Source organism: Hemicordylus capensis, chromosome 4, assembly GCF_027244095.1.
Source record: "Hemicordylus capensis ecotype Gifberg chromosome 4, rHemCap1.1.pri, whole genome shotgun sequence".
NCBI lineage: Eukaryota > Metazoa > Chordata > Lepidosauria > Squamata > Cordylidae > Hemicordylus > Hemicordylus capensis.
The window spans coordinates 101078644-101104620 of NC_069660.1; the positions used below are offsets into that span (position 1 = coordinate 101078644).

General features: G+C 41.5%; 1 protein-coding gene and 1 long non-coding RNA gene across 11 annotated transcripts in view; one reads left to right on the top strand and one right to left on the bottom strand.

Moving 5' to 3' along the window:
- The window catches only part of NFIA (nuclear factor I A), a 708337-nt gene that overhangs the window by 214521 nt on the left and 467839 nt on the right, over positions 1 to 25977 (top strand). For 2 of the 10 annotated variants that reach the window (XM_053243545.1, XM_053243551.1), the window contains exon 1: positions 14813 to 14924. The exons of 3 other annotated variants lie outside the window; for them this stretch is intronic. In XM_053243545.1, the coding sequence (XP_053099520.1) occupies positions 14814 to 14924 (111 nt within the window). In that variant the 5' untranslated portion in view covers position 14813. Of the gene's footprint in view, positions 1 to 14812; positions 14925 to 15120; positions 15351 to 19086; positions 19174 to 20574; positions 21041 to 25977 lie in introns of those variants that run through there. 5 more of the 10 variants (XM_053243550.1, XM_053243552.1, XM_053243553.1 and 2 more) reach the window with 4 other exon arrangements.
- LOC128322394 (uncharacterized) lies at positions 428 to 14910 on the bottom strand. The gene is made up of 3 exons (XR_008305691.1): positions 14520 to 14910; positions 4193 to 4294; positions 428 to 1310 (listed from the first exon to the last, which is right to left on the bottom strand). It is a non-coding gene; the product is annotated as an uncharacterized LOC128322394 (long non-coding RNA).

The following is a 25977-nucleotide window of genomic DNA, read 5'->3' on the forward strand; positions in this document are numbered from 1 at the left end:
AAAAAAAAAAAAAAAAAAAAGGCACTCGATCGAGCCGCTGCAATTGTGCGGCAGGAGCGGCTGGCAGTGAAGGGGGCACAGCCCGGACTGGATTCTTCCCCTCCCTCCTCCTCCTCCTCCGGCAAGCTCCAGCCTGGGTTTTTCTCGGCTCTGCAACTCGAAGTGACTGCAGAACAACCGCTGGATATACACGAGGATTCGGTTTTGTACCCGAAGCTCCGTTTATGTGTTTTGCAATTAGTGTATGTGCGTGTGTCTGTTGCTTATTGTCTTTTTTTCCGTTTTCTTTGAAACCTGTATGCCTTTCTCACCACTGTGGGGTCGTTTTTCAGGCTGTGCGAATTATTTTCGTGTTACACTCTTCGCTTGGGGTCTTTGTACACGTGACCTGGAGATAGGGGGGTGGGCAGTGGTTGAGGGGGTGGATTGGGAGGCATATTGGGGGGATCATACCTTGAGTTCTTCCATCCTACATATACTTAATTTGGGAAGAAATGCCATTGGAATCAGGCTGTGTGGAGGATTGAGGTTGGCTTTTGGCTGGGACTGCAGAGCGATCAGGTCAGAATGCCCTTGCTGGAAAGGGCAGTCTGGATAATAAAATATAACAATTAAAGTGAAAATAAGGTGACCTCTGTGCCTCCCTAGTCACTATCCCCTTGTGTTGATTATACTAGGTAGAGAGAGACACAGAGATGGAGTCGGATAATACTGATCCAGCTATACCCCCGCCCGCCCGCATGTATATGGGCATTGATTATTTAATAAAATTGATTATTTGGGTACCCACTTTCTTAACGGTGGCCATTGGCCAATTATTAACGATAAGCCTATGGGGGTAACTGGAAAGAAAACCGATCATACCCCATTCTGCAGAAATATTTTTAAAGTGACAGGTCAAGCCATTCTGGAAGACAGATTCCGGTTTGTAAAAAGAGAGATCTTGGAAACTGTCTTCTATTCACATCAACAACAAAAACGGCAGGGTCTTTGCTAAGCAGAGAACGAGCTGCAGAAATGCCAGGCTAAAGAGCTAACTAGGGCGTCAGTGTAAACCTGACGCCACACTGGCACATGTCACTTTAAACCCAACCACCCAACCCCCGTTATTGTTTACTTCTGTGTCAATTTTATCAAAAGGTAAGTATGACTTTGCCTGCATATTAACTGCAGGGCAAATTGCAAACGAAACGAGCATCTGCCAGTCCCACCCAATCTGCAGTCTCCCAGGCTGGTAGAATCTCTTTCTTGAGCGACTATCCATCTTTGAGGAGGACTCTAATTAGTGGAAGTTGGAGCAGGGAAGAGATCTGGGGAAAAGAAAGAAATAAAATCTTTTTTGCTGTTGGAAAATCAACAGCTGTACTTATTGCAACTTACTTTCTTAATAAACTATTTACATAATTACGTTTTTCTAAAGAGTGGTGCAAGAATTGGAAAATGCCTTCTCAAAGCGAATAAAAGATTCAGAACCAAAACATGAATTTTGCTTTGGGTTTTGTTTTTTTAATTGCCAGTTTCTTAAATGATGGTCACTCACTGCACTTGTGCAAAGCAGTGGGTCTACTCTTGGGGTGTATGTGGATGTCATCATCTCAAATTCCACCTTTTTTATGGGCCAATTTCTCCCTGCTGAATTACATGTCTGGCCCAATTCTACTACTTGCTGAGCTAGCCAGTGTGTAGGATTGGGTGAACCACCACCACTGCACAACGTCATGACATTGTGACAGTGATGCAAGAATATGACATTTTACAGCCAGAATCTACAATGGCACAAACATTAGAATTAGGGTGCTTCCATTACTGTTTATTTGTGTTGCTCCTAGTTGTTTGTAATTAAAAATATATATGTTGTGGTCCTGTTTGGAAGCTAATCCCCAATTAAGGCATATGGAAAATTATCTTTTAAAATGTTTCTATCTGACTCTTAACATAAGTATGCAGGTTAACCAAGGATATCATTATAATTGGCTCAAGTCATTTATTTATTTATTTATTATTTTTACATCTTATATCCCGCTCAACAGTCCATCACAAAATGCACTGCATATAAGTGCCTTTGTAGGCCAAGCCAAGGCTTTACCAGTCAATCCAATGACAATCAGCTCAACGTAATGCACAGTCCAATCTTGCGTATGTTTCAGTTTAGACATTTTGGAAACATCTAACCAAGTCATGTGAAGGCAGAAGCATTCACAACAGAGCAGATTGTAGTATTGTTCTTAAAATACTTTTCAATACATAACAGCTACTCAGTCTCAGCCTGATTAACATTACAATCCAATACAAGTTTGCTCAGAAGTAAATTTCAGTGTACAGTGGGACTTACTCTTAGGAAGTGTGTATGAGCCATGCATCCCAATTCGATGCAAGTTTTCTTAGAGGTAAATTCCAATGATATTTACTTCAAATAAGTATACATAGGACTGCAGATATACTATCTTTGATGTGTTTAAATAGGGAGTTAGAGAATAAAATGAATGTTCAAAAAGTATCTTTATACCACTATGCATGTGTGTTAAATGCATGTTAATACTCCATTCATAAGTCCATTATTGTGGAACTTACTAGAACTTACTTCCAAGTAAATGTTATTAGGATCATGGCCATTAGCTTAAAGGTTTTTTCTGTTTGTTAAGTTTTATAACTTCCATTGTTTGGAAACCCCTTTCTCCCCTATTCCATGTAGTGAAGTCTGCACCAGAAGTTTTTATTTTTTGCATTTAAATTTTGAGATATGGAATCTTACAGGATACTTTCAGTTCCACAGAAAGCAATTCACCATAAATAAGACGTCTATAGTTATTCCCACCTACCAATTCAAATGTCCACTTGGGAAACATTGACCCATTCACACACTTTGTGCTTGCATACATGTTGTAGCTCAAAATATATATTTATAAATAAAGGCATTTCTTTTCTAGTTCTAAAAACCATATTGGGCTGCAATCCTATGTATGCTTCCCTGGAGTAAGCCCCATTGAACTCAGTGGGACTTACTTATGAATAAATATGCACAGGACTGCACTATTGAGACAGGCATTGTGAAACATACCCAGCAGTAATGAAATTGATGGTGACTCTAGAATTTCTTATATCTCTTTAAGCATACAATTACTTGGTGTGTACATGTGGGTTGGGAAACCCCATTAAGTTATGGTACTTATATTGCATTGCTTTTAAACACTGCTGAACATTTAGCTTAAAACAGAGGATAAAATAGTTAATTACACACTAAAGAAATGCTTTGTAATTTTTCTGATGTGAACCTTTTCATTCATTTGCTATTTAAACTAAGAAGCGACAATGCAGTACAAGTTTAACTGCTAGGCTTCCTAAGTGCATTGCTACTGGCAGGGAGTAGCCATAATTCAAGCTATAAGGTACCTTTTTAGATATTACATGCCCAAATTTCATATTATTCTTGTGGGTGAGATCATCTTGCTAAATTAAATTATCTTATTGCAAACCACATTTTCACCTCAATTATTGAATTTCAGCTTAAAGAGAATATCAAGTAGCAAGTGAAAGCAAAAGGCTATTCAGTTCACTTGTTCATACCATAGCAAAATAACCAGACATATCGCTCAATTAACTACCAGAGTAGGAAATACAGTTCATAGTAATTATGCCCTTTTGCAAACTTTGGTAATGAATGGTGTATATTTTTAATACACATATTTGAAAACTTCCGTCCAGTTTCTTTGCTGCTTAGTCACAAGGCAATGAATACACACAGGAGTGGACCTCATATTATCTGACATTATTTATAGGTTTATTAATTAATTAGAATTGCAACTTGCTTTTAACTAATTAATGAAATTATGTGACATTTACTTAAAATGCCACAATATTGAGATACAACCTATAACTTGGGGATATAATTTTCCCTGACAAAATAATGCAGAAAAAAAATCTTGTGTTTGCAACATAATCAAACCCATTTCTGGAGTTAAGAGATGTATGTAGATTTATAACCATACTATCAACCATACGATCAACATTGATGTCCTTTTTACAGGGATAGCCCTGATTAAATACCCACATTTTAAAATGTCCAATGAAAGGTTTCACTGATCATTTGTACCAATAATTGATTGGCGCTTTTAGTATAGTAATAATTAGCTTTTAGTGCTAATTATTTATAATGACATGATATAAAATTATTGATTTGGAAAGCGAGACCTACCAGTAGTAGTGGAATACAAACTTCCAAGTGCAGATAAGTTATAAATTGTAATCAGTGACATGAACAGCCAACCTCAACTTTAGGAAAGTTGAGGTTCTGGATCTGAAACAATATGATGCAGCCCTCTCATTAGAATCAGAAAGTGAAAAATGCTAGTAAGTAACCACAATTTTGGGGTATATGCATTTATTGTTTTTAATTGTTCCTGCTTTATTTAATTAAATTATTTATTTGATTAATATACCACCTTTCCAAAAAGGGAGCAGGGTGGTTCAGGTCAATAACTTTGAAGGCTTATTCTCTGCTCTAGAAGTATAGCCACAAACAATTTGTGGATTGTTAACTGGTTGAAGGACAGGAAACACAGGCTGGAATAAATGGACAGTTTCCACAATGGAAGGAAGTAAATAGTGGGGTCCCCCAAGGAACTGTACTGGGTCCAGTGCTCTTTAACCTGTTCATAAATGATATAGAAATTGGGGTAAGCAGCATAGTAACCAAATTTGCATATGACACTTAACTATTTAGGGTAGTGAAATCCCAAGCAAATTGTAAAGAGCTCCAAAAGGATCTCTCCAAACTGGCTGAGTGGGCTACAAAATGGCAAATGCAGTTCAATGTAAGCAAGTATGTAAAGTGATGCATATTGGGGCAAAAAAAAACCCCATCCTCACATATATGCTGATGGGGGCTGAGATGTCAGCGACTAACCAGGAGAGAGATCTTGGGGTCGTGGTGGACAGCTAGTTGAAAGTGTTGACTCAATGTGTGGCAGCTGTGAAAAAGACCAATTCCATGCTATGCATCATTAGGAAAGGGATTGAAAATAAAATGCTAATTTTATAATGCCTTTATACAGTGTAGCCACATTTGGAGTACTGCATACAGTTTTGGTCACTGTATCTTAAGGACATTGTAGAACTGGAAAAGAAGCAGAAGTGGGCAACCAAGATGATCAGGGGCCCGGAGCAACTTCCTTATGAGGCAAGGCTACAGCATTTGGGGCTTTTTAGTTTGGAAAAAAGGTGACTATGGGGAGACATGATAGAGGTATATACAATTATGCATGGAGTAGAGAGGGTAGACAGAGAGAAAATTTTCTCCCTCTCTCATAACATCAGAACCAAGGGTCATCCCATGAAACTGAAGGTAGGGAAATTTAGGACCAACAGAAGGAAGTGCTTTTTCACACAGCACATAATTAATCTATGGAATTCTCTTTCATGGGATGTGGTGATGGCCACTAACTTGGAGGGCTTTAAAAGGGGCTTAGACAAATTAACAGAAGACAGGTCTATCAGTGGCTACTAGTTATAAGCCCCCTCCAGCCTCAGAGGCAAGATGCCACTCAATACCAGTTGCAGGAGAACAAAAGCAAGAGAAACGGCATGACATCATTCTCAGAGTCATCTGGTGGGCCACTGTGTGAAACAAGATGCTGTCCTAGATAGGCCTTGGGCCTGATCCTGCTGGACTGTTCTAATGTTCTTAACCAAACAGTGACTTATGATACATCCTAACAGTGTCCAAGCTTCAAGCAGGTGTGGGGATGCAGTGAGTCTGTGCATTACTCCATTGCGTTCTAAATTATGGCCACAATTGTGCATGAGCACTAATATTTTTGAATGCTCTTCTGCACACTGGAAGTGCTCTGTAGAAGCAGAAACACATCCCTGTGGTAAGGATTGTATTTCTGCTTCTACAGAGGACTCAGAAATACTAGCACTACTGAGCAATTGCACTCATAATTCAGAGCTATCCTCTACAGCTGCCAGAAGTGTAGATGCTTAGTTAGTCAGGATGTCAGCCATTATTATTCTGTCAGTTGGATATGTTAGAGTGGTGTAGTAGATAGAGTGTACAACTTGGACAAGAGAGAGCTGGGTTATCTTTGCACACCCATGATACTCACTGGATGATCTTGTGCAATCATTACTTCTCAGCCTAACTTACCTTACAGCATTGTTTTGAGAATAGAAAATTGGAATTATTTCCAGATACGTTTCCTAAGCTCTTTGGAAAGGTTGCATACAAATATCATAAATAAATACATGTGTAAGTCTAGGAAAGGAAGATCATTTTGGTGGGGAGGCACGGCTGTTCTGGAATGCTCACTCTTCCTTTCTCTTCCCTTTATTGGACTTTATTTGGAAGTAACAGTGTGCATGCCTTAAAACTCTTCAACTGTTACAAGTGCATTTGGAGGTGGCTGGGTAGAGACCACATCACTTGTGTTGGGTCTTTTTCAAGAAATACCAGTATAAGCCATGAAGCAACAGTGTGCCTTTTGCCCACTGTGCAGCTTGCACTGACTACACCCTTATTTTATCCTAGGAGTACTTTGCCAGAGCAACCCAATCCTTTATGACCACAAGACATATTCTTCTTTTCAGCAAGGAGGCAAGGTAGTGCTTCTCCATTGTCTGCAATTCATAACACAGCAGCACGGCTGCTTATTAGCTTGGGAGGTAGTGGCCATATTAGTCCAGCTCTGTGCTTTCCCCTGGCTCCCTAAAGAGTGGCAGATTGAATTCAGAATGGCACAGTTGATAATAAAGGCTGAGAACGATTTGGGCCCTGGCCATATCTGAAATTTGCTTTTAAGTCTCTCCCTGCTGGATACGTGCGCCACCCTATGTTAGAGGTATTCATCATCACAACTGAAGTCAGCACTTACGTCTTTGTGATAGCTGGCTCTACAAAATGGAGCTCTCTTCTGTCTGACATCTTACTTTGTTACCCCTCCAGAAATGTCTGAATACGTTTTAAAATTTTGTTTGTTGATTATAATCTGCTTTGTTAGGAAGGACTATAAGCAAATGGATGCTGTGTTAAATATAGGGGGAAATTAGTTGTTGTATTGCTACTTACTGCTAGACATGCACTGCTAGACATGCTAGACATGCACACACAAAGAAGAAACCTACACTGATTGTGGATTTCTTAGGTTTCACTGGCCAGACAAAACAAAACATGTATACTGCTAGCAGGTAGTTTGAAGCCCTGAAAAAAACCTATGAAGCCTGTTTGGCCAGAGACCATTTCAGGATAGAAAGACAAAAATGAATGTGTGAGCCCTAGGGAATGACAACTGTACAATACTATTTTCGGTTTTCTGAAATGTCATACACAGTCATATAGGAGTTTGAAGTACTGCTTTGCTGCAGTACTTCATCATTTCATGAGGAAAGAAAGTTAAATTGATAAGGCTCTCTGGCCTCTAGGAGCCATGATCTTATACAAATGTAAAGTAGCAGTATTAGATAGTACCTGGAGTGTAGGTTACATAGCAAAGAACTAGACTAGGTTATAGCACACCAGTACAGTCCCGTGCTTATGCTACTGTGGCTAAAACGGATCCATACCCACAATCTAACCCATCCTGCTAGACAAGTGCACACTTATGCTAGCAAATAACTATAGCATAGGGGTGCAAACAGAGAGGCAAATGTCTTGCGTATTACATTACTTAAGCTTTAGCACCTAACAAAATGTGCAGATTTTGGATTTTCAGCCCACAGAATTTACAGGAAGAGTGGAGAATTTTAGACTCCTAAAATATGGTTTTAAAAGCACATTACACTTGAATAATGTTTCAGTATAATTGTTCAGTGTTGTTGTTTTTTTAAAAAGTCCTGCTCTTTTGCATCCTTTAATATCTCCAGGGTAGGCAAACGACATTCTATGGATTTACAGTTACTTTCAACCTATTTAGCTGAACCAGTACAACATTGTGCATTGATACTCTTATATCAGTTTACATTGCATCCCCTTTCAGCTCAGCTCTCCACTATAAATGCACAGGCCTAAATACATTAAAAAATAAAATACAGTTTTAAACTAATGTAGGTGTATCCTCAGCAGAAACTTGTGCTGGTTAATCTGTAAATCTATCTGTAATGCAGTGCAATTTCTGTCTAGACAAGTCCTACAGGCAGGCTATGAAACTCTAACCCAACAAGAGGCTTCCTTTTTATTCCAATGGAATTTGAATCAGGCACAACAATTCAGTTCATTAAGAGGAGGGGCACGTGTTGGGAGGACAGAATTGTTAGGCACATTAACAGGAGACAGACTTGTGGGATCAGATACCTCACAGTATTGCCCAAATAAGGATTGGAGAGATTCCGAATCTGCAGAATTAGATATTATTATTTAAAAATATTTTATATCATTATCCAAGAGAAGTTCTCAAACAGTTTGCATAACAAAAGTAAGTTTTCTGTCCCCAAAGGACTCACAATCTAAACAAACCCTCATATATACACAAAGGAGACACCAGCAACAGCCTTTTGAGAGACGCTATGCGGGGCTGAACAGGGGCACCTACTCTCCCCCTGCTAAATACAGTATAAGGAAGCTACCATGGTGTCCCTTCACCTGGTTAGCTAGAGTTCAACTGACATACCCTATTTCGGCTGTGTTCGTTCAATCTGTGTTCCCCTGGTTTCCTGAACTCTGCAAAAAACCAAACAAAAACAAAAACCCACAACATTTCCTGGTCAGAACCTCTAGCAGCATCCAGATTAAAATTAGTTCCTGCATACCTTAGCTTTTACCAAGTATAATACACAAGGCTTCATTAACTTACCTTATCAGAAGCAATCAAGCAGGAAAAAAAGGGTTCTGATCAAAATCCTAGTCTTACTGCTAAGCCTGAGTGTTAAGGAAGTGATGACAGGTGTAAGGCAATGCAATATGTGATAAGGTCTTAAGGTGAAAATCCACCATCAATCTCTACCAACATTAGCATGCTCTTCAAATAGCAGGCAGCCAACTTGCTCTGCACAGTGCCTTAGAAATTACGCGTCTTAACCTCCAGTGCTATAACTACTTATTCTTTTCATAGTGCCCTACTTTCAGTTTGTAATAAAGGTCTTAGTTCAATTTTATAATTCTTAAAGAACACAACAAGAATACTAATCTCACTCTTATAATGGCAGAGAGCAGACATGATTCTTATAATGCAACGTTTGAAAAGCATTGGAGCAGTGATATGTTTAATATAATATGTGGGATAGTGAATTTGCATATGTTATAATGGATGCCAATTGTGTCAGTGTAGGCAGTTTAGAAGAGAGTGGCTGTCCTTTTGGTTCCGAAAGACAGAAGATATAAAATGTGTAACTTGTTTTCTTGGATCATCTCAGGTTGGTGTGAAAGTGTGGAAGCTCTAAAATGTCTCTTCAGCTGGCAAAACTGAAATATGACAAGAATCTCAGGACTATATAGTGATTGGATTTGTAAATAGCCCATTATCAGCAACTGATTTTGTTTCAGCCACATGCTTTGTGTATATACTTTATATTCTGTTTACACCAAGCTCTAAATCTCATTTGCCTCAGGGAAACTAAATCCACCAAGTCTCAGGAAAACTAAATTCACTAAATCTCATCTGTCTCAGGGAAAACAGGGAGGGAGAAATGGCCAAACTTCCATGCACCAAGAACAATTTCTTTTAGGATGGAAACATGTCCTGAAAGTATAAAGTGAACTCTGTAAGTATAAAGAAGATGAAATTTACAATAACTTAAATCTCAAGCCACTGGGATACCTGAAACAGAGGCCTAGATCGACTACATACTCACCTTTCCTGTCCTCACCTCTGCAAACACTTCACATCTACTTTCCAGTTACTTCTGAAGCTGCCTCCGCTATCTCCTTTGAGTAGTGGCAGGACTTTCATACCCTCCCACCCACTATCCTTCATATTATTTTCCAATCAATGCTGCTTTTATCCAACCTAGTAATGTGCAGGATGTGACTAGATACTTAACAGCAGCATAAGACACCCCTGAGTCCACAGACATAGCAAAATGCATAGCTGTACAAGGCTGAGGCCACTGTTGCCACAGGAATCCGAATTACTAGCGAAAGTAGCAGTGGTAGGAGCAAACCACCAATGACTGCTGAAACCCTCTCATGATCAGCTTCCAGGACTGGTTCCACTGGTTTGTCCAGTAGAAGGAGCGGCCTCTGGACTGCAGGAGGTATACTCTTTCCTGATCATGCATTGGCGTCCTCCAGAGTCAGATGGTACATGCTTTCTAATACATTATATAAGGCTCAACGTTTCCTCTGTTGTGTGTTAGAGGAAAGCCGCCTGAGACAAAGAGCCCATGATTCTGTGACTCATGTTACAGATAGCTCTCTTCTAGAGCTATGAATCAAATAATTAGAATAGTACTGTTAATCCAAAGAAGGGCCATGCATGTAGGAAAAACTACTTCATGCATAGCTGCTCTTGGAAATGCACGATGGATTGTATTTGGAGGGTTAGAGCTGCATATGGATTTCTCTCCCCCGTATACTGATTCTCTTGTTTGGATCTTGGTCTGTTCATCAGTGCTTGCCGTTGAGATCAGTCTCTGTGACTTGGCAACTGCTTTAGGCTGCAATCCTACTTGGCAGTAAACCTCACTGAACTTAGCCAAACTTACTTCTAAGTAAACATGCATCAAATCAGACTGCACAATTCCAAGTCCAAACCTCATTAAGATGTTCTATGTTAGGCAAGGCAAAAGATCTTAACCCTTCACTTGCGAGGAGTTACGTTTGCATGATACACTTATGTATATTGTGTGATATACTTACACAAACTTACGTTTGTGTGATATACTGTAAGTATATCACACATGTTAACTCAGAAGTAAGTCCCACACTCTCAGGTAAGTGTGCATAGGATTGCAGTATCATGAACTAAATTATGTTTAAAATAATAAATGCTTATAAGTTAGACATTTGTTTTTGCAATAGGACTTATGCATGAGCAAGCATAGAGAGGTTTGGAGCTCAGTTCCAGATACATGTGTTTAGGACTGAGGTATAAGCCCTTGTTCACACATTGTGTTCAACTCTTGCACAACAAGTGTACAGTTATTCACAAGTTATGTTGAACACAGGTACAGGAGTACACATCCTATCTGTATCTTGCATTCGAGGGACCTGTACCCAAGTTCACTTTAAAAATGAATGCAGGTACAGTCAACACAAAAACAAGCACAAGTGTATAGACATCTGTTACTAGTACAACATAAGGTCTGGATTATCTTAGAGAGTGCCTTCTTCTGCATCATCCCCACCACAAGTTAAGGTCATCTGGAGAGGTCTGTCTCCAGTTGCCATCTGTATGTTTGGTAACAATTCGGAACTGGGCCTTCTCTGTAGCTGCTTTTGTGCTGTGGCATGCACTCCCGGCAGATATCCGTCGCTTGGGCTCATTGTTGGCCTTCAAGATAGCCCTTAAAACTTATTTGTTTGGTCTGATTGAAATGGTTTTAAACTGTTTCTAAATTTGTTTTTTCTTTGGATGGTGGTATGAACATGAAATGAAGGAAGGAAGGAAGGAATTATTCTCATTAAATAAATAAATAAATAAATAAATAAATAAATAAATAAATCTCATGACCAGGCAGGTGGGCAGCGGGAAGGCAGGGTGGAACCTACCTCTCCCCCAGACAATCTCTGACATCTTCTTTGGCTATCCTCTTTGGCACATGGCCATGCACCCACATGATCCTCACTGTTCCATGCAGTGCAGATCTCGAGGCCAGGACGACAATGACAACAACATGTATATACCACTTTTTCAAGTTTCCAAAGCAGTTTACATAGAGAAGTAAATAAATAAATAATGGATCCCTGTCCCCAAAGGGCTCACAACTGAAAAAGAAACATAAGATAGATCTTGGTGCTGCACCTGGGCAGCCCTACCCAGGTGGGGCTTCCCTAATCTGGGTAGGGCTGCTTGTGTGCATCATAGCCTTAACGTCTGGATATAGTACATTCGTTCTGAATATAGTAATGTCTGAATATAGTTCATTATAGTTTGCAAAATCTAAGCTGGATCAAGAAAAAATATTTAAAGGATGGATAGTGATGGTTAGAAGCAGAAGCATCCACTTTCCTGTGACCATCTGACTACACAATGCAGGCTACAATGTGCCCCAAGCATAGATTAGGTTCACTTTGGAACACAAAATGGTTGAAACTATGTCAGCAAGCCAAGCCACATACAACAGGGACAGACACAGAAGTGCCGGGGGAGGGGAGGGGAAGAATACAGGATGTCTGCAATGCAGTTCTAACTTTGAAGAACAAGAATTCCTTCTCAAATAATTGCATGATGATTCTCCCACATTGCCATTGCTGAAGAGCGAAGCTGCTGTGTGTTTTCAAAAGCAACTACATACACATTCTCTCTCCCACATGTATGTCTGAAGTCTAGATATGGTGCTCAGTGAGACCATGAATATAAGCAAGACACATCCAACCAAAGGAAAAGCCTCCCTCGCCCCAAAGGTCATAACTGAGAATCACAGATACGGTGCTTGCAAGGAGCAGCAGCTTATATATCCAGTAAGAATGCCCAACAGAATTTTGCAAACTAGAATAAAATCCTTCAATGGCCTGTTTTTTACAAGTACTGTAGATAAGACTATAAGAACAGCCCTGCTGGATCAGGCCAAAGGCTTATCAAGTCCTGAATCCTGTTTCACATAGGGGCCCACCAGAAGCCTCTCAGAACTTAAGCCTACAGGCAAAAGGTGAGGGTATGTCCTCTCTCCTGCTGTTGCTCTCCTGCAACTGATATTTAGAGGTATCTTGCCTCTGAGGCTGGAGGGTACCTATAGCCATGAGACTAGTAAGCATTGATAGACCTGTCCTCCATGAATCTGTCTAAGCCCCTTTTAAAGCCATCCAAGCTAGTGGCCATCACCACATCCCGTGGCGGAGAATTCCATAGTATTTCCTTCTGTTGGTCCTAAATTTCCCTACCTTCAGTTTCATGGGATGACCCCTGGTTCCAGTGTTGTGAGAGAGCGGGAAAGTTTTCTTTCTGTCCACTCCCTTTAGTCCTTGCATAATTTTATACCTATCTATCATGTCTCCTCGTAGTTGACTCTTTTCCAAACCAAAAGGCCCCAAATACTGTAGTCTTGCCTCATAAGGAAGGTGCTCTGGGCCCCTGATCATCTTGGTTGTCCGCTTCTTCTCCTTTTCCAGATCTACAAAGTCCTTCTTAAGATATGGTGACCAGAACTGGATGCAATACTCCAAATGTGGCCACACCATAGATTTGTAGAAAGGCATTATAATATTCACAGTTTTATTTTCAATCTCCTTCCTAATGATTCCTAGCATAGAATGTGCCTTTTTCACAACTGCCATACACTGAGTTGACACTTTCAATGAGCTGTTGACCCCAAGATCTCTCCCCTCATCAGTCACTGACAACTCAAACCCTATCAGTGTACATGTGAAAATGCTTCACACTTTGCGATCACTTATAAGTCTAAGTAAATTACTGTTTCTCACAGATCTTGAAGGTACTCTGAGGTGGAAAAGCAGTGAAGCCCGATCCTGTGCATGTTTACAGGCATGCAAGGTGGACTGGACAAGAGGCACCTTTCAAAGTTGTTATGGGTATGTCTAGCTAGGGCAGAGCAACTGGCCCCATTCAGCCCCAGCAGGGTATCCCTCCTGTGGCTGTTGCTGGTGTCTCCCTTATGTTTCTTTTAGACTGTGCACACTTTGGGGACTAGAAACCACCTTCTTCTTATTTTTATTTTTTTACATGAACTGCATTGAGAACCTTTTTGTTGAAATAATAGTTGTAGTAACAATACTTAAATTAGTGGTGCCAGGGGCGTAGCAAGGTTGGAGTGGGCCCAGAGACAAGATTTTAAAATGCACCCCCCCCCCACTGAAGCTCAGCTCATGAAGTAAAGACATCTTAAATGAGGCTGAATAGTATAGTATATAGTGTGTATATAACACTTATGTGCCACAATAGAACATCATCCTAAATTATTTTTTAAAAGGTTTTGTAAATTGTGGACGATGCAAGTCATTTAATGGTACTAGAGAAAGACATGCTGTTCTGCTAGCTCTAGGTCTTAACACTCACATCAATTTTGGAGGATGAATACAACTGAAGGAAGCCCGGGCGGGTGTGCAGCTGGGGGAGTCAGTCATGTGACTTGCCTCTGGGGCCCCCCCAAGGCAGTGGGCCCCCAGACAACTGTCTCCCCTTGCCCTATTATAGTTACGCCCCTGAGTGGTGCCTTGGTCCCAAACAAGCATGCCTTCACAGGCACAAAGTGTATCAGGTCCCAATCCTAAATATGTTTACTTAGAGGTATGTCCCACTTATTCCAGTGGACTCTGTTCCTAAGGAATTGTGTTTATCATGGCATCATGGGATCCTGACGGAGGCTGTATATGCGGAGGATTCCTGTATGAGAAAGGAATGTTTGAGATCTTTAGGATGTAATCGGGTACAGATATGATAAGGAGCAAGCCCTATTTAATTCATTTGACTTACTTCGGAGTAAGGTAAACGTGCATAGAACTGAGCTGGACACCAACGATTTAACTAACGACATCGGATACAAATAGGGAAGGCAGTTCTGACGGAGCCGAATTCCTTTTCCACAGTGTCCCCACCTTGCGAGAGATACCCGTAATGTTGCAAGCAGCAACTCCGCCACTCGCCCGCTTTCCCCCTCCCCGTCCACTCCTCGCAATGTCCACCTGCAGAAAGGACTCGCTCTTTGCAGAGATCTACTCTCCTCTGCTCCTTCCGTCCTTCCTTCCTGCTGCCGCCGCGGTGCCGGGAATGGGGCCTAGTCTATTGGAAGCGTTGTCCTGGCCGGAGCGCGCGCTGAAAGGAATTCCTGCTGCTGCGATTGGCCCAGCGCTGGCCTCCGTGAGAATAGACCTCCTCCATGTGTGTGGTTCCTATGCAAATTGCAGCGATTGCGGAAATAAACGGGCTGGGAAAGGGGGAGGGGAAGTCTGTCGAATCGATTGCAACTTCTGTAAAGTCTAACACAATCCAAAGCACACAGGCAAAGCCAGGGAGAGAGAAAATCTGAGAATCCAGCCAGCCCGGCTTGGATCGCTTTCAAAAAAGAGAGACTAGGGAGTGCATCCCAAATCGTTTTGATTTGGAAGGGTGTTTTGTTTTGTTTTGTTTTGAAATCCTACCCAGCAGTTTACGAATTAGCTGCGTTTTTGATTCTCTTCCGGGTTTTCAACAATTCCAAGTTTATTTTCATTTTGCATGCGCGGGGGGGGGGAGCACGTGATAACTATTGAAGTTAATCGTCTCAGCCTTTCAAAGTTTCTCACGTACTGTGTATACATTGCAGTGGTACGTGGTGCATCGTAAGCCTTCTATTACCATGCTTTGAAAGAAAGATAATATGCGTAACACGAGGTTTTAATGGCTGCTGTATTGCAGATGTTTGCTTTTGTAAGCTTTTTACAGTGCTGCAAAATAATGTTTGACTGTGATAGCGTGTGAGTGCAATATGCAGAACATAACGGCAGGGTGGGTGGGTTTTGTGTGTGCACTAGTCCTTTTTTTCTTCCCCCAGCGATCTGAGAAAACCGCTGAGCTTGACAGATTTTTTTCCTCTCATCGTAGCGCTTGCTCGGTTGAAAAAAAAAAATTAATGTACGTGCTCAGCTCTGTAAAAAGACGTCTGGGATCGGCAGCCAGCCCAGCACAAAAGGAAGTGTCTAGACTTGGAATGTAATTGACAAACCCATTCTCTAATCAATGCAGCCAAGCTCTATGATGGGCAAGAGCTCTATCCAATCAGAAACCAGACTGGATGTTGTAACGTTCGAAATATTCCAAGTGCGAGGAGGGGGGAAGAGAAGAATAAATTGTATCCGTCCCGCCTTACGTTTTTTGTGGACTCAGCGCACGGAGGGGGAGTTGGAAGTTGTTGTTATACCTAATATATTAAAAAGTAAAACAATCGAAACAACTTTGGATGTTTAAGGAAGCACAAGTAATAAGAATAGTTTTCCTTTTAGAGAACATGTTTAGCTCGACTGATTTGATTTAGCATCGTGTTCAAATTTGTACTTGTACTGTATATTTGAAACAATGTGAGAATTAATGCAACAACCTTGTCCCGTTTATACTCAGTTGAGGAGGAGAAAGGGAGGAGGAGGCATCAACGAGCCCTTTCCGCAACTTTTCTGCTCGTTTTATGACTTTTGGTAGGGTAGATCATCATCTTCATCATCATCATCATCATCATGTTATTGCCGGTATAGGTGGATGCTTGTTTTTCTAATGGAGAACATTGTCGCATCAAGATTTATACGTGCTTTAAGAGTCGAGGATTAAAAAATAACTTTTACCCTTAGCATGTTAACGAGAAGTAAACCATCTTTCAATAGGAGTACTTCTACCTACGTGTGTTTAGAACGGCGAGCTTTAAAGCTTTTTGAGGAACAGCCCTGCTCAACTCTCTTTCTAGCTCTCGGCTAGAAGCGGTTTTTCTTTGCTTCACTCGAATCTTAAGTTACTGGCATCTAAGTGGGTGCACTTAGATATAGGGGTATATGTTTAAAGTATGCACCCCAAAGGAATTACCTTTTATTCATTTACTTACTTACTAGCACAGTGGGGTCCGCCCACGATCCAGCACCTTTAAACCCTATAGATTTCAGGGGTAGTGTTAAGTACGCGCTTGAAACTCTCTGATTGAAAGAAGGTGTTTCATTTTGTCTAGATCGTACCGAAAGTTTGAAACCTGCGTGTGTAAGGAGTGGAAACTTAGAGGACTCAGGGCTATATGGAAGAGACAGTAAAGAGAGAGACACATATGGGATTTTGGAGACGTATGTGTTCCTGTGCGCGCGCGCGTGCGTGATATATACCTTCCTCTCTCCCCGCTTCCTGTATGAAACTCCAGATGTAGGAGATCTAAGGCTCACGACGAGTTGGAACTTGGAAAGTCTGGCCCGTTGTTGTCTGGACTGGAGCGCCTCACTGAAGTTTAGGGGACACTAGTTCTCAGTTCTGCAGACAGCATCAGAACTGCAGATAACCTTTAACTGTGTTAAAGATCCCAACCTTCAGCCTGTAGAGTCCTTTAGTTTTCTCTGGAGCCGCTAGCAATGGTGCGGGCTCTTCGAAACGCTGCGGGTGGAGGCTGCCCACCCGATGCTGCTGTTTGGAAGCCTTGCCCTTGACGTTGGGTGCTGTATACAAATAGTGCACTGTCTCAAGAGTCAGGACTCAGAGTCGGGTTTTTGCCAGATCACTTTAGGAGACAAGGCAAATAACGCCCCCTCCCCCAAAAATAAATTGCAAGGAACAGTGACTTTAAAGTAAAAGAAGTTGAGGGGGGAGGGTGGGTGGCGTGAACATTAATAATTAGTCCAGAGTTGATCACTCATCGAGCGATCCTTCGAAGTGTTTTCTGCTCTGAAGTAGCCCCATTTTCGAACGACAAAACTAATCCAGAGGAAGTGGTTTAAAGATCCGAGCCTTAAAAAGTTTTTAAATCATATTAATGCGATTTCCCGTTAAGTCTCTCCTAATATATATTCAAGATGGTCCGTATAAGTGAACCCTTCGCGACGTAATTTATATATCTAAGAGGATTTCACTGAGGCTGGCGAGGTAAAAGTTTCTGCAAATAAAACATTGTAAATGCAATGCCGGGCAACGTGCCAGGGAGAATATGGATAGGAGAGATCATGGCAGAAAGTCTTTGCACACAGACATATACCATTTCACGGTAGCAGCCTATAGCACTTTTTGAAGTTCCCATTTCCAATAGATATGTTGGCTTGAGTCAGATCTTTGTCTGCTGTGTTTTTAATGAAGCGATCGCCTTTAAGTGTATTTTACCCTCCCTTCCCCGGGCTTTTGGTAAAATCTCTTTATACACTCTAGAGTCAGGACGGTGATTGCACTTGGAGACATCACCCCACCACCCCACTCAGTGGTGGAATGTTCCTGGAGAAACATTTTCTCCTGTTTTAAGCAAAATTTGTGCCTCTTTCAAGCTAAGGGGGGGGGGATTATGTTTCAGTTTTTACTCCGTCGCCGCTCCATTCTTTCTCCCTTTCTGAATGTCCCTAGCTACAGAGTGTGTGCATGTGAGAGCATTTTTGTGTAGGTTTTGCTGGAGGGGGAGGGGAGGGGGAGGCGAGGAGTGAGCGGATGTGAAAGGCTCGGTGCTGAAGTTGGATGCAACGTCTGCCTAGAGGGCGCAAACAATCATCCCACGTCCAAAAGTCTTACGAAGGGCGCCAAAAGTTACTTAAGATAATATTGCTAACCACAAAGAGCTGGAAATCGTAGAGCAAAGCTGTCTGCCAGCAACAAGAGCACACAAGGGCTCGATCCGGCGTCACTGGCGAATCTCTCCTGCCCTGTCCTTTTTGTATATTAGGGGTGTGTGTTTTAAAGTTTGAACGCCCATGGTAGAAGATATTAATATTAACTAGTTTTATTTTGAATGTATTGAAGCCTACTTTAAAAATAATAAAAAAATTGCCCCCTGTTGCTAAAATATATTCTATTAGCATATGGGTCATATATAAAGCCAAATATACCAGCTCTATGCACCAGTTTACACAACTCCTGGTCACTATAAGGAAAGTGCTTGAAAAACCTGTGCGTGCCAAGTTATCTGTTTGTGGTTAATCAGTTGTGTGCATTCATTGCCATGTAGGATCCAGTATTCCGCTAGAGACCACAAATACCACTTTTTGTGTATTTGTGGTGGCAGTGCTGCAGCCACACATGCCAAATCCTCTACATGGTGCCAAATACAGTGACTGGCTGGCTTCTGTGTGGGCAAACACATGCAGGACTTTGCAGTAACTATTATGTGATACGTTAGTTGTAGGACTAGGCCCTAAATATTGCATACAATGATGTAGAAAGTACAATGCAGGTATGGACAAACATATATTGAATTGAAGCACTAGCTACACTTGGATGCAGAAAGACACAGTAACTTGCTAGGGAGCAAATCTGAAGTCATAAATAATGTTAAGCCTTTACATTTTTTGGTACTTTGCTCCAATTTTTCTTAATGTTTTATCTCCTTTGTGAAACTGTCAACCAGAAAATTCTGTCAAGAAAAGCTGGAAAGCTGAGAGATCTCAGGAAAAGTTTAGCTGGGTGTATATCCATGTCATTATTTCGCTGACAGGTACAGTGCTGTTATTTTTTATGTATTAAAAAAAAGATGAATGAAAATGTAGGCTAATTTTGTGCTTAGATTACACATCTGTAATTCCCAAAAGATCAAGCAACTGGGGAAAAAGATGGGCCTCCAGAGCACAAAAAACAGAAGAAATGTAGCCACTCTGGCCTACATTTTAACAAGTATAGATGACAGATTTTCTTCTAAAAATTATCATTAAAAAAAATCTCATAACATTCATAAATTGGAAATACCTAAGTCTCTACTTCACAAAGAGATTTGCATGCAGTATGCGTTATAGCCTCTTCCTGTTTGGGTGTTTTATTTTGCTTTTTTAAATTTTATGAATGGTTGAGATGTGTCTGCAGGCTGCAGCTTATTGGGAAATTTAAGGAAGACCAGAGAGGTCTCCACTTAGGAGATTTAGAAAGACGGGAGAGAAAATATAAGACTCAATAAAAGAAAAAGTTGGCTGACTGGCAACTTTCCAAACCCCAAAAACCAAACCTTATCTTGTGCCAAAACAATGCATTATAAGATAAATAAAGGACAGGAGGCTCAGTTCTAAGTTGAAGCACTTTTAAGTAGTAATTTTATTGTCTGAGGGTTGCAGTGCAGTCATGAAGCTGTGCATTTTTAGTAAAATAAGCACCCTTGGCTATTAAGTGCCCTAAGTAAAAGATAGGGGGGAAAGATAGCAAGTGTTCAAGATAGCTGGGAAGCTCTGAACGAATGTATTTGCTTGGTCCTCAGCTACTAATTGTACTCGCTTGGATTAAAGAGTGAAAATTAAAAATCTGTGCCACTAACTACAATATGTGTCCCTGCACCATGCAGATATGTACATGATTATCTGAAATCAGGCATGAATGTGTTATTAGCCTTCATATTTAAACAAAACAATATGGAAAACCCCTCCTCAGGAATGATTATTATAAAAAGAACATTAAACGTTTCGAATGTACGATGCATAATGAATTATCTTTCAATCTATAGAAGAGTGTGTACAGGGTGTGTGTGTGTGTGTGGGGGGTGAGTCCGAGTGACAGTGTATAAGCAGATTTCCCATCTATATGCTCTATGGATATTGCTACTGTAATATTTTGGAAAGCTTCTGGTCAAGATCTTTCTGCATGAGATTAATGATGGAAGTTTGAAAAGTCCTTAAAGCGATCTCCTTGAAAGTCTTTGGGGAAAGTGGGGGGAGGAGAGTCGGTGGGGGAGGGGAGAGCGGGAGAGAAAGCAATGTGGAAAAGTAGTTTTGTTTGCTTAAGCACATCCTGTATAGCCTATAGCCGCTCGGGAGCCCTGCATGCAAACGGCTCCTGACTGCGTTACCCAGTAATGCACTGAGAGCAAGGATCGGGGATAGGGAGGGCTGGCCGAGCAGTAGCACTGCAGCCCCCCTCCCCCGGGCAAGGCAGCGAGCGAGCGAGCTGCTGCTGCTGCTGCTGCTGGTGGAGCGGTGCAGAGCGGAGCAGAAGCAGGAGGCACACTGGCAGGTTCCCGGGAAAGCTGGAGCCTGGGGCTTGCTGCTGCTGCCGCCGCCGCTGCAGCTGGAAGCGGGGGAAGTGTGCACTATGCCTTTAACGCCTGGGTACAGTAGACATGTATAGTGTGTAGTGTAGGGAAACTCTAGGCGGGGTTAAAGTTCAGCTCATGGAGCTGATCAGCGCTGGCTGCAGTTTAGCAGAGTTGGAAATGTGAAAGCAAGAAGCAGGCTTGATTCTCCCCCCTCTTCTCTCTCTCTCTCTCTCTCTTTTCTCTCTCCCTCTCTCCCTCCCTCCCTTTCTCTCTCTCCCTCTCACTCACACACCTCCAAGCCACAAAACCCCCCACAGCAATCATGTATTCTCCTCTCTGTCTTACCCAGGTAAGAAGCTCTTTAGATTCCTTTGCGGGAGGGGAAGAGGGGGTGCTGGGGGTGGCATGTGCGTTGCGATGGGGGGCGAAGAGGGCGGGAGGGGGAAAGGCAGCTTGCGGAAAGTAACTTTCTTTCCCCTTAGATTACATTCCTGCTCTTGCACGGCCATTTGTATAGACACATGGCTAATGGCGCCTAGTTATTAAGGGCTTAATTAATATTGGGGTGTGTGAGTGTTTGTGTTGGGGATAGGGGGTGGTTGGCTGGCGGCGGGGAGGGCGTTCGTGCTGAAATGCAATGTGTGTGTGTGTGCGCGCGCGCGCGCGTGTGTGTTTAGGACGATCTGCACGTGTTTAGCAGTCTTGCAACCCCATTACATGCTTGGTCATCTGAAATCAATACTCACTGTTTGTGCTTCCGAGAGGCGATGAATGCATGGAAATTGGACAACACAACACAGAGACAGTTAGAGGCTTTGCGTTTTCTTTGTAAAGTGCAGCATTAAGTAGCTGCGGGCTGCATGCATCTCTCTCCCCTCCCCTCCCCGCGCTTCGACTGCTACCGCTGCATTGCTTTACCTCCCTAAACTCCTCTCACACTTTTTTGTTCTGAGGTCTGTGGTGCGGCTGGAGCGTTTGCCTGTGAGCCGCTCGGCTCTCCCTCTGTATTTCAGTCCCAGGCGGAGACATAGAGCTAGAGAGATGCATTGCACCTATGCCTGGCTCTTGCCCTCCTATGCATTGCACCGGGCTTTGATGGATAGCTCGAGCTTTAAGTAATCCACATTGCGCTCCTGGCTCCTGCAGCAGCAGCAGCTCCTGCCTTAATACCCTCCTTCCCACAGCACAGGATGGATCCTCGGAGTGCATTGCAGCCATCCCACCTCCTGAGAGGCTCCGAAGGGCAATCCCAGCCCAGCTCTGCCTTCCTTGGCTGCCTTTAGCGCGCCCTGTCACTTGCTCGGGTGTCACATTTGCCTGAGGTTGTTTCCTTTGGGAAGTTGGGTTTGCACGTCCTGCCTGGGGAAAGAGGAGGCGGGGAAGGGAGTTGCTGCTTTTCGCAGAAAGTTGCTCGATCCCTTTTGTTTGCTTCCTCGTGGGTTGCAAATAATTTCAAATGTGATTCCCACCATCCCGCGTCTCCCCAGCTCTCCCTCTGATTGTATTTCCCCGAGTCTGAAGAGTGATATGCCTGGCGCCTCTCCTACACATGCAGTCCGTTCTGGGAAACTGCTGCTACTTCTGCGCCTAAAGAGTTCGGGCAACTTTTCTTTCTAACCTCCAACAGCACCGCCTCCCCCGGGTTGGCACCCCCTCTGGCCAAAGACAACTCTTTTGCGGCGCCCGATCTTCAGATAACATTCCCTCCCCTCCCCCGTCTTTTGCGAATTTATTTCCAGGGTTTAAAAGCATAAAGCTTCCTCAGATTGAAATAAATAAATAAATACACCAGCGCCGTCTTTTCCCTCCTCTTTCCATAGCGCAAGGCGATAGTGGTTAGAACTTTGTTGCCTCCCATTCAAACAATGACGCCTGAAAGTTTCTCTGAAATTCAAATAAAGTTCTTCCCTTCCTATTTCAGCCCTTCTGACTGGCATGGATTTGCAGTTGCACACCTTCAGTTAGCAGGAGGGGTGATGGTTTTAGGAGGAAACACTTTGGGGCGCAGACCGCAGGGTTATTTCCTACCTTTGTCTAGGTTTTTGATTGCATCTGGGTATCTTCCAAAGGGGGAGGAAGAGGGATTAACTATTTTTTTCAGGATGATCTTCAGATACGGATAACTGTTGAAGTTAGGCTCAGTAGCAGCCAAAGTCCCATCCCCCCCATCCTGGCTTGTGGTTATTGCAACCAAAATACTACTACAAAATGCCACTTAACCGGGTTCACGTTGATTGTAGGTAGAAGATACCTCTAGTGTATACATTGGAATGTGTTTGGGAACTTCCGGAAAATGTGTGGCTTTCATAGATCAGCTGCAGTGAAAAGTTTTTCTTACTTTTGGAGAACTCTGACCCAAGTCTCTCTTTTGTTGATTTACTTATTATGATAGCAAAGACTTTCCCTAAAAACAACAACAAAAACAACACAAAAACCCAGTCATTTTTTCCTTCCTTCCCTCTTACTACATGTGCGTGCTCTCATTTTCGGTAGGCCCAGCCATACATTATGAAGATTTCAGATAGATTTCCTTTTCTTGTATACTATAACCAACACAGTGGCAGCGGCTGCAGGAGCATGCTCAGCTCATTGCATATCTGGAAATGTAGTTTAGGGATTCAAAGGAATCTTTACAGAGTTGACCAGGAGAGTTCTGCATACAGAGCTGAATCAAAGCCATAGACTTCATTAAGAAAGGCTTTAGTATGAACACTTCAAAAGTTGTGACTGTTTTGAATGTGTAGAGTGTGATTTAAAACTTGATCATAAAGCACATTTACCCAGCTAATGGAACTGAAGACTAGGGCAGAGTACCTGTCTATTGCCTGCCCCCTTCTGTATAGGTGGTTTACCTACTTGCTGTTTATCAGACACTGTCTTTGCTTGACATTAACAGCTCATCATAGATGAACAGGCAAATAGACTTTGGGCTGTGGTTTATAGAAATAGTAATGCTATCACTCTATATAGAGCTGGCTAACTTTCAAATAGAGCAGCGCAGATGTATTGTTTCCAAAGATCACTAGAACATAGAACAATTTTATTTTAAAGTGGGACAGCCGCTTCAGATTCCTTTTTGTAGCGTTGTCTCATTCAAAAATGCTTGGCCATTTACAAACATACATAAAAAAAGATTATTGTTCCATGATCCAAAATTTAGCTGCGCAGTTATGGCACGGTAATATTTGGAGTACAATATTTAGGGACAGCAGAAAGGATTACAAATTCACTTTTGTTATTGTGTTTTCACAAATGCTGGAAGCCTGCACAGTGATTGTTCAAAGGGACAGTAGAATTAAACTTTAGGAAAACTTTGAGTTCTAATCCTAAATTAGGAGAGAGAGAAAACCCCATGCCTCCTTTTGGTAGTGGTTCTTTCACTCTTTATAAGTGAGTAAAGTGTGGACATAGCTGATTGTTCTAAAACTTGTTAAGGAAAACCTTGGTGATTCAGTAAGTTAGGTGCAAATAACATTGTAACGCAAAATAGGAAGCTGTTATTGATCTCAACTGTGGTTCTGTTCTCAGGTTTTTTTTCTGATAACTTCACAGTGAAATGTTGGATACTTGATTTTGATTTTTTTAAGAGCACGCATTTAAAAGTTTGTTGGGATTTTGTTCTTTTTGAGCAATTAACCTTTCATGCACCATTTTGAGAAATCCCATTTGAATAACAGCCCTTATATTCACAATGCCGAACCACATAACTGTATCAACATTGTAAGGCAATTCCTTGAGACTTTTAGACCCCCCCCGCCGCCTTGCTTCCCTCTCCCCCAAGCATGCACTATTGATGCCGCTTTAGAATAGAGTAAAGGAGGTATAGTTTGGAAGGCTGGCTTCAGAAAGGTTGCAGCCATACAAGGTTAGTTAATAGGTTGTTGAAAATAGTGTTCAAGATGAAGTCAAGATTTGTTTTAAAAACATAAAAAATTGACAAAGTCATTTATTTTGGAATGAATCCTTTTATGGACTGTTCCATGAGTTACAGAAGATAAGCATTCCGAAAGGCCTTTTAAAGAATTTGGGTGTTTTGGGCCATTTGAAAGTGTGTCTCTGAGTGCATGTGAGAAAGGCCTCAAAGTGCACTGTATCTTGCATGGTTTGGTTTGCCCTTAGTTGCAGCCTCTACTACTGATGATATTTTTGTGTCCTCCGCCCTCCATGCAGATGTGTATGATTACTTCTGTTTGTGCATCCCCCGACTTGATCTATCTATTGCAACTGACATTATTATAATGTAACAATGTACTTCTTTACATGTAATCAATGGACTTTGAAATACATAACAGTTTTTCCTTTTCATAGAGCAAGGGGAAGTGGTATTTTTCTCAAATGTTTATTTTATGTGTTAAAACCATCTAAATATCCATATTGAAATCTATTCCTTCAATATCTATCAATATATTTATCAAATTTTCTGTTACTGCTAAGAAATGTGTAACATAACACTATTTATTATAGCTTGGGTATCAAACTATCCAGTGGTTAACCATTTACAGGCCAAAGGGGAACCTAACATGAGGTCAAAATTATGACAGTTTTTAATATAGCATATTTTTGAAATTTTGTTTTCTTTCACCTCTGCATTTATTTGAACAGAAAAGGCATCTTCAGAGACCTACTAAAACTTTTAATAAGGATGCTCTCTCTCTCTCAAAATTAAACTCTGGAAATATTTTTATTATGGATATAATTACATATCTCATAGAGTAAGAAGTTTTATTACCATGAACTAAAAATGATGTTGCCGATGCTTTTGCATATCTGTCATTGCCTTCACATATAAGAATGCATATTTTTATGCATAGCAGAATGTGGTGTTTTCTTCCATATGAGAAAGCATATACAGAAAGTAATTGCATGCCTTATAAATGGCCAAATAGCTTCACTAAGGGAAATCCTAACCTGTCTTAGCTGTGTTTTGATCAGACATTTTGTACTACTTGCATGCATAGAACTAAAATTTAAAATCATTTATAATATATTTCCAGTGACTTCTGTGGCTTTTGCAGCATTTGCAATGTACGTGGCTCTATTTAAAAGTTTACTCTATGACCTTTCTTGCAATATATTCACTGACATAGAGAAATGCTGAAATAATTAATTTTTTCTATTTTTTAAAAAGGACACATAGTATGCATTAGGCCAGATAATGTTTCCCATAACAGTGATTTATTCTCCACCCCAATAATATTTTGTTTTAAACTGTAGCAAACCTAGGTATTTATTTCTTTATTTATTTCTTACATGATCTGCCTACAAGCCTTCTAGCTTGTCAGGATT